At 37.4% G+C, this 11,401-nt stretch overlaps 3 protein-coding genes across 8 annotated transcripts in view; 2 read left to right on the forward strand and 1 right to left on the reverse strand.

Moving 5' to 3' along the window:
- Positions 413 to 2,482, reverse strand: LOC104751113 (uncharacterized sugar epimerase YhfK-like). Of its 2 annotated transcripts, XM_010472989.2 has the most exons (9): positions 2,161 to 2,481; positions 1,969 to 2,055; positions 1,814 to 1,887; positions 1,633 to 1,728; positions 1,462 to 1,539; positions 1,313 to 1,375; positions 1,032 to 1,205; positions 845 to 940; positions 413 to 736 (listed from the first exon to the last, which is right to left on the reverse strand). In XM_010472989.2, exons 1-9 carry the CDS (start codon positions 2,345 to 2,347, stop codon positions 656 to 658), a joined length of 936 nt encoding a protein of 311 aa, XP_010471291.1. In that variant the 5' UTR covers positions 2,348 to 2,481; the 3' UTR covers positions 413 to 655. The 2 variants fall into 2 exon arrangements, 1 of the variants encoding a protein (XP_010471291.1); XR_002035712.1 differs by lacking the exon at positions 413 to 736 and having other exon boundaries at positions 1,032 to 1,185; positions 2,161 to 2,482.
- Positions 3,949 to 8,205, forward strand: LOC104751114. 4 transcript variants are annotated; one of them, XM_010472990.2, is made up of 9 exons: positions 3,949 to 4,231; positions 4,802 to 4,953; positions 5,125 to 5,362; positions 5,695 to 5,747; positions 5,915 to 6,823; positions 7,066 to 7,203; positions 7,396 to 7,674; positions 7,750 to 7,806; positions 7,917 to 8,205. In XM_010472990.2, exons 2-9 carry the CDS (start codon positions 4,828 to 4,830, stop codon positions 8,010 to 8,012), a joined length of 1,896 nt encoding a protein of 631 aa, XP_010471292.1. In that variant the 5' UTR covers positions 3,949 to 4,231; positions 4,802 to 4,827; the 3' UTR covers positions 8,013 to 8,205. The 4 variants fall into 4 exon arrangements, with proteins under 4 accessions (XP_010471292.1, XP_010471295.1, XP_010471293.1 ...); XM_010472993.2 differs by having other exon boundaries at positions 5,707 to 5,747; XM_010472991.2 differs by having other exon boundaries at positions 4,817 to 4,953.
- Positions 8,425 to 11,401, forward strand: part of LOC104751117 (developmentally-regulated G-protein 2) — a 5,494-nt gene continuing 2,517 nt past the window's right edge. Inside the window, exons 1-12 of one of the 2 annotated variants that reach the window (XM_010472996.2) lie at positions 8,426 to 8,582; positions 8,837 to 8,967; positions 9,063 to 9,130; positions 9,336 to 9,412; positions 9,523 to 9,703; positions 9,782 to 9,838; positions 9,942 to 10,016; positions 10,196 to 10,315; positions 10,474 to 10,644; positions 10,826 to 10,939; positions 11,029 to 11,199; positions 11,282 to 11,391. In XM_010472996.2, coding sequence (XP_010471298.1) covers positions 8,898 to 8,967; positions 9,063 to 9,130; positions 9,336 to 9,412; positions 9,523 to 9,703; positions 9,782 to 9,838; positions 9,942 to 10,016; positions 10,196 to 10,315; positions 10,474 to 10,644; positions 10,826 to 10,939; positions 11,029 to 11,199; positions 11,282 to 11,377 — 1,200 coding nt within the window. In that variant the 5' untranslated portion in view covers positions 8,426 to 8,582; positions 8,837 to 8,897 and the 3' untranslated portion in view covers positions 11,378 to 11,391. Of the gene's footprint in view, positions 8,583 to 8,836; positions 8,968 to 9,062; positions 9,131 to 9,335; positions 9,413 to 9,522; positions 9,704 to 9,781; positions 9,839 to 9,941; positions 10,017 to 10,195; positions 10,316 to 10,473; positions 10,645 to 10,825; positions 10,940 to 11,028; positions 11,200 to 11,281; positions 11,392 to 11,401 lie in introns of both variants that reach the window. The other variant, XM_010472995.2, reaches the window with a different exon arrangement.

Here is an 11,401-nt window from a genome sequence, read left to right on the forward strand (position 1 = left end):
TAAAGTAAGATGATACTCGAATCAAATTAAGAAAAAAAAAAGACATGATAGTGTACTAAAGTCTGATCTAGCAAAAGAAGATGATTATCCTCGTTGCCTCTGTTCTTGCATGATCCTTAAAGTCAAAAAGACAACAGAACAGAGACTTGTAGTTTTAACTTTAGTTAGGTACTTTTTATTATTCCTTATCTTTTTCTCCATTTTTACACAAGTTTCAAGTTGTTTTACAACACAAAGCTTCTTTCCCCCCTTTCTTTATTTGTTTTCATTGGCTTTTGGACAAAAGAATCCAGCCAAACTTTTTGGTTCACTTCACCTTTTTATAATCAATTTCTTGGCTCACATCCATTTTCCTATCAATTTTCTTTCTGGATATTTTATAAAAACAGTAAATGGTAGGGCCTCCATACTGTTCATATAATTCTTGCTATGATTCTAATGGTTTCTCAATCTTACAATAGTGAAAACAAACAATTTTTGATGCGTACAAGAGGAGAGAAACTTGTAATCAATCCTAAAGGCTTTCAAAGTTTCTTGAGACCCATGTCAAATATGAAGGAAATAATTTCTTATCTACATCAATAGAAAGATGTTGTAAAGATAGACAATGATGATGTATAATATGATGTTCTGTTCATTTCCACTTTGAACGTTACTACTTCCTTTCACTCTGTCTCTGCATCACTTTCATCAACTGTCCTTCCCAGTCAGATACAACTTCTTCTCCATTCGTAACCTGACCGAAACAGAAGCCTCATCAGTAAAATAGGCTTCTTTGAACTGGTAGCAGCATCAATAAAAACATAACGTTTTATATCTAGAAAAGCAAAGATTGTTTATCTACCTCAAATATTAACCCTGTTGGTGGGATCACACTTAGAGCTTCAACACATATACGAGCTGCATCTTCCTTGCTTATGCTTCCTTTAGCTGCAGCACCCTGTTTCATTCATAAAAATGTTGTTGAAACCAAGCAGTCAAGTGAACACATGTTTCATCTTGTTAGTTTATCAATTATTAGATAAATTTACCGCGCTAAAGTTGAAGCCTTGATTCCCTCCAGGACTGTTCTCAAGCTTGCCTGTTCTTATGATTGTATAAGGGACGTTCGAAGATATAACAGCCTTTTCATCTTGCTCAGCCAGTTTTTTCGCTTTGTTATTCATCATAGCTTGAATTCCCCCGCTGTTTTCATAAACAGACAACTGCAGCTTCATTAAACCATGATCTCACAGACAAAAGACCCTGATCACATCATAATATGAAACCAAGTATGAAGAAGGTAAAGTCATGGATATGTATGTATCCTTACCTGAGACAAGAGAACTGCATGTTTCACACCTCTTAAACTCTTGACATTAGATAAGAAACCTTCCTGAAGGAAAGAATGAAATGCTTAACGGTTTAGATAAATGTACAAGACAGATCAACACGAATGATGAAGGGTTTGGTTAAACATACAGTTGGGGATATGATTGCACCAACGCCTTTAAAAGCTTTCCTTAAGAAACGCTCGTTGCTTGCATCTCCAGACGTCAACTTCACAGATTTACAGTAATTGAATGTTTGTCGAAGTAAACAGAAAGAAGAGACAGAAATAGGGAGTACTATATATGTATTCAGTGAACTAACCTCAACATAAGCTCCAAAAGCATCTAAAGCCTTTCTTTTGTCCTTCACAAGTGCTTTAGTCCGAGTCCCTTTCACAATCAGTTGCAGTATAATCATCTACATCAGCTAAGAGTTAACAGTTCTCAGTTTCATCTTGCTGCATCCAATATATAATGGTTCTATGAAAGCCTGAAACACACACCTGACCCAAATCGCTGTCTCCATCCGTTACAAAAACAGCATCTTTTTCTCCATCAAGATCATCTTCTTCTTCCTCTGTTTCATGGATTCCAAATGACATATAAGAGTTATGTCTTAAGTCCTGAGATTTCCAATTCAAGCCCTTTTAGGTAATACCTTTCAACTCATCGTCGTCTCCACTTAAAGATCCATCCTTTGGTCGAAGTTCAGGCGCTCCATACCATTTCCTAAGCTTCGGACCGCCTTAAAACAAGAAAAAACACACAACAGCATTCAGATTTTTAATGTTCAGAAAAAAGGCTTCACCTTTAAAACCCAAAATTCATATTCCCGTGAAATTGAAGATACCTTCGATATAATCGAGAATCTGATCCACAAAACTGATTTTCTTCTTAGCCAAACAACGAACAAGAGAACGTTTTCCAGATGTTATCACTATTCCACATTTAGCTTCAGAGACCTGATTCGAAGAAGTAGAGAAGAGTAACGAAGGTCCTTGGCTGAGGAGAGATGAAGGTAGAGAAGTACCCGCCATGTCTGCAGTTGCAAAGATAAGGTTTCGTCCTCCTCACCTTACAGTCCTTACTGTGTACTACTGTAATGTAATCTCCCAACGGTTTCTTGTAACCCTCTAGACGAGGGAGAGGTTCTCTACACGGTGATAATTACCACAAAGCCTTTCTTATATGATGAAGGAAACATTCATTATTGTGGCGCTTTATCACCGTGCCAGGTGTCAAAATTCCAGGCCTTTCATTTTGCAACCTTATCTCAACGTTCTTCTGCTGATAAGATAAAAAAGGTTGGGACTTTCTTCTTCAATTGATAAAAAAACGTTTGCTCCCTAGTTTCTAATTTTTGTTCACTTTTCTCCTGATGTCTTTGATGAGTCTCTTTATTTGTAAATGTTTTTGTTTAATTAGATCTATATTCCTTACTCACTAATAATATTGTGATGTAGCTTATAATTCTACATTAGATTGCATTGGTAGTCTTTGCTTTGAGATCTTTGTTCGAATACTTTGAACTGAAGCAATGGCATAGAAACCTTGATTTAAACTTCCTCGTAACAAAACTATTTTTTATGGAATATTTTGTTTGTTGCTAGTTTTCTTTAGCATTGATCCATCTCTCTACTCAAATCCTTACACCAGATTTTATGGTATAAGAGGATCCAGTGACAATGCTTATAGTGAAAATGGAGTTTATAGTCTCTCTGAACTATCTATGTCGCAAGTTCTTGGGAGTTCGGAAGCACCTTACATCTTAGACACTTGTTCTACTCTACTGAATACTGATGGTTGAAAATCAGTTTGGAATTTCTAATTAAGCTTTTCTATGACAAATTTTTTCATTTGTACGTTCAGAATTCAGTTTAAGATTTACTAAAGTTGATGTGTTTTTGATGCTAACTGCTTAGTTCCACTGTCCACAACGTTGGTAAATAAATATATTCCAACATAACTAGTACGATGGTAACCTGGTGCTATTGCTTACCCTCATGATGTGTTTGTGTTTTCCAAGTTTCCATTGTTGCAAAAAGAAACAGGTCTACTTCCATTCATAATGCATCAAAAGGATCATTGCTGCAAGAGAAGTAAAGTCTACAATGAGGTTTCAAGGATAAAGGACATTGTTTAGCAACATATGCTTGTGAATTGTACTGTATTTCATCTAGTTTTGTCTGCAAAGGAGTGAAGGACCATTGTGCAAAAAAGGAAGAGTGAAGGACCATTGTGCAACATATACTCCCTCGTTTTCAAATTATTAGGTACATAAAAAATGGAAGTGTAAATTAAAAATAAAAATAAAATGATAATAACCAAAATGGAGATTGTGAAATACCCAACCGTACACATTCTTGTAAATCTGGAAATAACCAAAATTGTAAAATCAGCCGACATGCATTGCTAATCTAGATATATCATCCGACACGGCGTCCTTCCACACGTGATTCGAAACGGAGCGTAGTTTACTCTGTTTTGGCATATTCCAGCTATATTAAGTTATTTACTGACGTGGCAATATCGGACCAAACTGCATGACATATGTATCACGTACGGATTCCAAATCAGAAAATAAAGATTTTGAGTTAATAAAACGCTTTGGAGTCCGGGACATGTTAATTCGCTCTTAAACACTTCAAGGAAAAAAATTAAAATAAAAAAAGCCTAAAGAGAGCCAACATAAAGCAGCACCAAAAATTTCCCAAATTTCTTTTTTTTTTTTTGTTTTTTTTTGCTAATCCGAGAAGGAGAAGCTTCTTCCTCTGCGATCATCGAAGACGAATCCATTGTTAGACACGACTTCTTCTTCTCCGACGCTTCAAGGTTACTAAACAAAAGTGTAATTCAATCGTTTTTTTTGTTTCTGTGAGTTGTCACACTCTCCGGCGACAAAAAAAACTTGATTAGCGGTGGTGAGCATGATAAAAATTCCATCTTTTATTTTCTTTCAAACTTTGATTTCGTTGCTCTCTTAAATTCTGTCTTGTAAATTCGATGGAATATACTGAAAATTTCAATTGGTTTTTTTTATTGAGAATGAGAAAGTCTCTGTTTTTCAATTGTGGAAACTTGTGAATTCTTTGGAATCTGAAGATGGGGTAGTGTAAATTGTTAGTCTTTTTGATTTTGTATACTTAGTGTTATCTTTTTCCTCTTCAAAGGCCTCACCTTTGTTTGATAATAGATACTTCTCACTTTGGGACTGTTTTGTTTTCCTTTGATGGTTTTATTTGAATGGGATTCCGTTTCTGGGTTTTAAGTTTTTTTTTGTGTGTGCAATTTTTGCAGAGATAGCTGTCTATTTGTTGTATATATAATTTTGCACTACACATTCTGTTTATATTTCTGATCCCTGTGATAGATTGATTTCTTTCTTTTGGTGAAGTTATTTCATAGGACTGCAGCATCCTTTGGTGGATTACTTTTAAAGATATATTGACTATTTATCAATTTATTTGCTTTTTCCAATTTGGTGATTTCAGTTTGTGTGTTTGAAGTTGGATTTGCGATGGGAACTGCGGTTGGAACTGTTGAGGACTGCAGAGAGATGTTTGAAGGCAGTGCTCAGACAAGTGTCACACCATTTTCTCCAACAAATCCGATTGGAAATCCTGTTGCCTACAAGCTTGTTCGGGTACGGCTATCAATGTGTACTTTTTCTAAGACGTCCAAGTTATAACATGCAAAATGATAATTCTAGGAGGGTTTTTTTTTTTTGCTTTTCCTGGAATTGAAGAATATATCTACTATGACTAGGTATTAGCCTTTCAAAATCTTATGTTTGGTGGTTTATGCAAATGATTAGGTTTCAGGAGATGGAAGACTAGTTCCTGCAACCGATGAAGAAATTTTGGAGGTTAATGAAACGGATATGCTTATTGCATCAGATGCTTGTCAGACTGTAGGCTACCTTGCAACCGATGAAGGAAATTTGGAGGTCAATGAGACAGATATGCATATTGCTTCAGATGCTTGTCAGACTGTAGGATACCTTCCAGCTGAAGGGATACCTTCTCGGTTGTCCCATGTTGAAAGTTCAGAAGGTTTGGCTCCCATAAATCTTTATATGTTGAACCTCTCTTGCTTAAAAGCCTATGTTAGTTTAGCTCTAATTATGCTCGTGAAGGCATTGCATATACAAATGCACTACGCCTATAGTTATAGATAGTGGTTATCCTAGATGCAAATCAGGAGGAGAGCTAAAGTTAAGGGTTTCTTAATCAAACCATAAATCTGTATCAATCCATTTCACATTCATACCGATTTCTATTATCGATATATGCCCAAATATGCTTATCTCTCTGTGGTTTCTCCATCTGGTGTCCCATATTCTGTTATTGTTACAAATTGGTGACCTTATATCTTATTCTTTCAGCTATAAATTCAGGTTTATTGCAGTCTGATAATGTGCGACCATATACAGACCAGGTTAGTCCTATTTCACGAATGTTGAAAATAGAATCTGACTTTCTGACAAACTATCATTCCTACTTGTAGATTTTTTAATGTTTTAATGTTAAAGTTTTCATAAAAACTCTATCGCAGACCAGATGGCCTACTCCTAAGATTTTATTCCTTCTTTGAGATTTTTGCAGTATTATGAGGAGATGTTGCAAAAGGTCGAACAAGAAGAGAGGCTAGGCAATGTACATGGATCTCAGGTGCCTTCTACTCCTCCAGATGCCAACATCCAGTTTTCTAATGAAGAAAAGTTTATTAAGGAGGATCAAACCCACTATGAAGCTTTGCTGCAAGAACCCATTTCTTTTGCATCGAATGTTCAGAATGAATGCAATTTGAATCAGTCTGATATGATTGAACCATGCTCAAACGCAGCAGCTAGTCCCAAAGAAACTGCATTGTCTGAAGCTGCTCAAAAACCTGATTTTTCTAGAGTTAGAGGCGAGATCTGCTTGGATGATTTACCAATTAAAGCACTTCAAGAAACATTCAGGGCAACGTTTGGCCGTGAGACAACCGTTAAGGACAAGACATGGCTCAAAAGGAGGATTGCAATGGGACTTGTTAAATCTTGTGATGTACCAGCAACTAACCTGACAATAAAAGATAACAAGTTAATTGGAAAGCAAGAGAAGTCCAGCGTTATGACTAATGTCGTTAGCAAGGATATGGGTGATGATGTAAGAGCTACTAAACCGAAAGAGGCGCCATCGAGTACTGATCATTTGAATGCTACTGACCACTATTACGCTAGTGAGGATTATTCCAGTGAACAGAGGGCTGCAAAACGAGTGAGGAAGCCTACAAGAAGATACATTGAAGAACTATCAGAAACAGATGAAAAACGGCAAAATGACAAGCCAATGATTCCTTCAAAGGATCAGAGGTCATCCGAAAAACCTGAGGTCAGGTCTATCAGCGTCTCCTCAGGAAAGAGAGTTGCTGTCACCAGGACGGTATCCCTTGCTGGATCTGAAATTGAGGTTCCTTATGTTTCTCATGTCCGGAGAAGCCGTCCAAGAGAGAACATCATGGCTCTTATGGTATGTCTCTTTGTTGCATTACACAATCTCATGCCTTTTCTTTGAACTTCCAATGATTTGGCCCTATCATATCTTGCTCTTTCCACGTGCCAAATAATATTTTAAGAAGCATAGATGGAAAATATAATAAAATGAGTGATCTACTTCTGTACCATTTTTTGCTTTGTTGTTAAATCGGAATGTTATATTTTTTTCTGGTCAACAAGTTGGAATGTAATTAAGGATAATGCAACATTGTGTAGGATTATCATTCCAGTTGTTTGGAAGATAGAGCTAGTCCAGCAGAGAGTAACTTCAGTTTGACCCCATCTCAGTTAAACAATGAGGTTGTGAAGCGAGATTTGGTGGTAGAGTCTACTTCTCGACCAGTCCAAAGAGAAGTAAGACTTATCTTTTGTTTTGGTTCTATCCATCGAAATATCTTGTAAATTTCCTCATCCTCATTTCCTAGTTTGCAGATATTAGAGATGGCCTCGGATGATATTTCATTTACCCCCTACCTGATATTTAGATAAATTTGGCGTTCCAGATATGACACAGTTTCTCGTTGCATTCTTGGTTTGCAAATGCAGTTTGCTACAAGTGACAAGAACAACGAAGAGCATATTCTCAGTGTGGTTGATCAAGACATGGAGCCAGAGCACATAGACTCCTCTGGAAATAGCTCGGATGACATGGGCCTGCCAATCACGCAAGGTGGTGCACTTAGAAGGAAACACCATCGAGCTTGGACTCTGTCTGAGGTTACAAACCTAGTGGAGGGTGTATCAAAGTATGGAGCTGGAAAGTGGTCTGAGATCAAAAAGCATTCCTTTTCATCACATTCATATCGTACGTCTGTAGATCTCAAGGTAACCCAACTAATTATCCCTCTTTGCATGTCCTATCAATTTAAGCTTTGGATTAACCATCTTGTTGTTTTGTAGGACAAATGGCGAAATCTTCTGAAAGCAAGCTTTGCTCAGAGTCCTTCAAACAGCATGGTACCTCTCTCTATGTCTCTCTCTCTCTCTATCCCTTTAGCTTGTAACTGCAGTTTCCTTTGCCGAGAACCTGGATGTGCTTAGTTGTGAATATACTACTGTGTTTACAGGGAAGTCTCAAGAAACATGGGTCGATGCACATTCCTGTGCAGATTCTGTCACGGGTAAGGGAACTTGCGGAGAAGCAATCTCTGGTTCCCCGGTAAGCAAGATTGGTGGATACAGTAACAGAAGGGAAGGGAAACAAGATCCGACTTCTTTGTAGTTGAGTTTTTTTTTCCTTTTTTTTTGTAAGATAGCAAAGTAAGGAGACGAGACGATAATAGTTTCTGTAGACTTGTAACTTTTGAAGCAAGCTTTGTGGGTTATATATATGAGGAAAGTACTATTAAGTAGTCTCTGAGTCTTCTTGAATTGGTATGAATGGTTTCTCTATAATATAAATAATATCCATGGAACTGAAGTCATGATGATCAAATGCCAACTCTGCGTTTGACTCGGACTTGATTGGGCCTTTTTGTATTCGATCCATTATTTCTTGGAGATGGTTCTCGACCCAGAACCATCTTTCTCGCTTTCTCTAGAACCATCTTTCGATCGCCATCCACTCATCAAAATTCCTCCCTTTTCATTCAATAGCTTCGATCTTTTATGTTGTTTTTCACTAAAATTGCCAACACATAGCTCTGTTACTGCCGAGAATCATATGTAAAGGCTAAGTTGTATAACTTCGTATTTGTAATCTGCATGTCGTAGTTTGATCGGTAGCCAAAGAGGTGAGCTTTCGTTTGCAGGATATGTTACTTCTTTTAGACTTAGTTGATTAAAAGCTTTGTTCTTTTCTTTTAGACTTAGTTGATTAAAAGCTTTGTTCTTTCTATTGGAAGTTCTTTAGATGACGCATCTCGTGTTGCCCCAGTTTAAAGTTTTTGTCTTTTTGAGTTAATAATGGTTAATTGGTGATTTTATGATTTTCTTTTAAATTATCTGTCTGATTATTGTTGGTTTTTTCCAATAATGCTGAAACAAGTGAAGATACCTCAATCCTTGCATATCTCTAGCCATTTGTAGCAGTAAATTCTGAAAGAAAAATGGGAATCGTCGAAAGGATTAAAGAGATTGAAGCCGAGATGGCTCGGACACAGAAGAATAAAGCTACAGGTTTCTCTTTACGTTACAATAGAGATGAGATTCATCATTGATTTTTCTGCAAAGAAAGCAGAAGAAATGAAAATATTGTCACATATGATGGACAGAGTATCATCTTGGTCAGCTCAAGGCAAAGATTGCAAAGCTCAGAACACAGCTGTTAGAGCCACCAAAAGTAAGGCAACTTTTTATGAAGAATTTTTCAACCACTACTGTCTGTGCGTATAACATTTGGATCCTGTTACTAGGCTTGTTTCGGATGTCTATAGATATAGAGTGTACAAACTTCTGCTCGTTATAGCTGGAGCAGAGTTCAGATTCTATATTCAGTCTTCATTTCTGATTTTGGTTTGTAAATATCTTCCAAACGTACTTAATAGGGTTCTAGTGGAGGTGGGGATGGTTTTGAAGTTACAAAGTATGGCCATGGGCGTGTTGCACTTATAGGATTTCCAAGGTCTAATCTTAAACTCGCATATCCATGTTTATGCATTTGTTTAAAACTTTGGAGTCTCTCACTTAGGTAGCCAAGGTAGCCAAATTTGGGTTTGTGGCTGTGATTTGCAGTGTTGGAAAGTCCACGCTTTTGACAATGTTAACGGGGACACATTCGGAAGCAGCCTCATATGAGTTTACTACGCTTACATGCATTCCTGGAGTCATTCACTATAATGACACCAAAATCCAGTTGCTTGATCTCCCTGGGATTATTGAAGGTGCTTCAGAAGGAAAAGGACGAGGGAGACAGGTTTAAATACTTATCGGTTTTACACCATATTAAGGTATGCTATGAAATAAACGTAAATTGAAACTGTTTGTTTCTCAGGTTATTGCTGTTGCAAAGTCTTCAGACCTTGTGTTGATGGTTCTCGATGCCTCAAAAGTAAGAGATATGGTTTGAATGAATATGCAAGTTATTTGATTGTTCTGTCTTTTTTTCCTTTTGCCATTTTGTCTCACTATTTCTTCTTCCAAAATCGTTGTAGAGTGAAGGTCACAGGCAAATACTTACCAAGGAACTTGAAGCAGTGGGTCTGCGTCTAAACAAAAGACCTCCACAGGTAAAACTTATCTTTATCAATGGCCTCCCTTTCTATTTTCTTAGCAAAGCTCTTAATTCTCTTTCCCTTCATCTTCTTATTCTTGATTTTATATCATAACAACCCAAAATCAGCCCTCTGTTATGTACCAACTTGATGTGCTACCATTTTTTGGTGTTTTACTTTCACTGTTTTAATAGATATACTTTAAGAAGAAGAAGACCGGGGGAATTTCTTTCAACACCACTGCACCCTTAACGCGCATTGATGAGAAGCTCTGTTATCAAATTCTGCATGAATACAAGATTCACAATGCTGAGGTATTTATAAGTCCACCTTTAATCTTGTTTTCAAATCAGCCTCGGACAATAACTATTCCTAGCCTCTCTTGTCCGCAAGTTAGGAGTAGAACTATATAACTTAAACTCTTGTTGCTTTATTGAGAGATTCCTAATGAGTTAAGTAAGGAATATTGCAGGTTCTATTTCGTGAGGATGCTACTGTGGATGACTTTATTGATGTTATTGAAGGCAACCGCAAATACATCAAGTGTGTATATGTCTACAACAAAATAGATGTTGTTGGAATCGATGACGTTGATAGGCTAGCACGGCAGCCAAATTCTATTGTTATTAGCTGCAATCTAAAGGCAAGTTCTAGCAAGTAGAACTGTTCTATTACATCGGCAAGAGTAGTGTCTAAAGAAAAATCCGATACAGTGTAGTCCTAGGCTTCTAGCTTCATCATAATGGCCTGTATACTCTGAAACATGTGTATATCTATACTCGAACACACTGGTCTAATGGTAATGATGGTGTTGCTTGAAACAGCTAAACTTAGACAGACTACTTGCAAGAATGTGGGACGAAATGGGACTTGTGAGAGTTTACTCAAAGCCTCAAAGCCAGCAACCAGATTTCGATGAACCCTTTGTCCTCTCAGCTGTAAGAATTATATCCTCGGCACTTATCGTGTGGATTTTCAGGCTTATTTTGTATAGATAAGAATTTGATTACCTTGTGTTACTTCACAGGATAGAGGTGGTTGCACAGTTGAAGATTTCTGTAACCACGTCCACAGAACTCTGGTGAAGGATATGAAGTATGCACTGGTTTGGGGCACAAGCGCGAGGCACTACCCTCAACACTGCGGTCTTTCTCATCATCTTGAGGATGAAGATGTTGTTCAAATAGTCAAGAAAAAGGTACACAAGCCTAAACTTTATTCTGATCTCTGCCTCATGATGAGAATGCTGCGTCAAATGTTGATGCTTGTCGAATTTTCAGGTGAGAGAAGAAGGCGGAAGAGGACGGTTCAAGTCACACTCAAACACGCCTGCTAGAATTGCAGACCGAGAGAAGAAAGCTCCACTTAAGCAATAAGGCAGTTTATCATCCTGAATGATT

This window comes from Camelina sativa, chromosome 16 (genome assembly GCF_000633955.1).
Source record: "Camelina sativa cultivar DH55 chromosome 16, Cs, whole genome shotgun sequence".
In the NCBI taxonomy this organism is placed as follows: domain Eukaryota; kingdom Viridiplantae; phylum Streptophyta; class Magnoliopsida; order Brassicales; family Brassicaceae; genus Camelina; species Camelina sativa.

Coding starts and splice junctions, on each gene's coding strand:
- LOC104751113 (XM_010472989.2), bottom strand. CDS start 2,347: ATGGCGGGTACTTCTCTACCTTCATCTCTCCTCAGCCAAGGACCTTCG. Junction 1,888..1,968: donor AGACGACGATGAGTTGAAAG/GTATTACCTAAA, acceptor TCCATGAAACAG/AGGAAGAAGAAGATGATCTT. Junction 1,540..1,632: donor CTTTTGGAGCTTATGTTGAG/GTTAGTTCACTG, acceptor AAATCTGTGAAG/TTGACGTCTGGAGATGCAAG.
- LOC104751114 (XM_010472990.2), top strand. CDS start 4,828: ATGGGAACTGCGGTTGGAACTGTTGAGGACTGCAGAGAGATGTTTGAA. Junction 6,824..7,065: donor AGAACATCATGGCTCTTATG/GTATGTCTCTTT, acceptor AACATTGTGTAG/GATTATCATTCCAGTTGTTT. Junction 7,675..7,749: donor GTACGTCTGTAGATCTCAAG/GTAACCCAACTA, acceptor GTTGTTTTGTAG/GACAAATGGCGAAATCTTCT.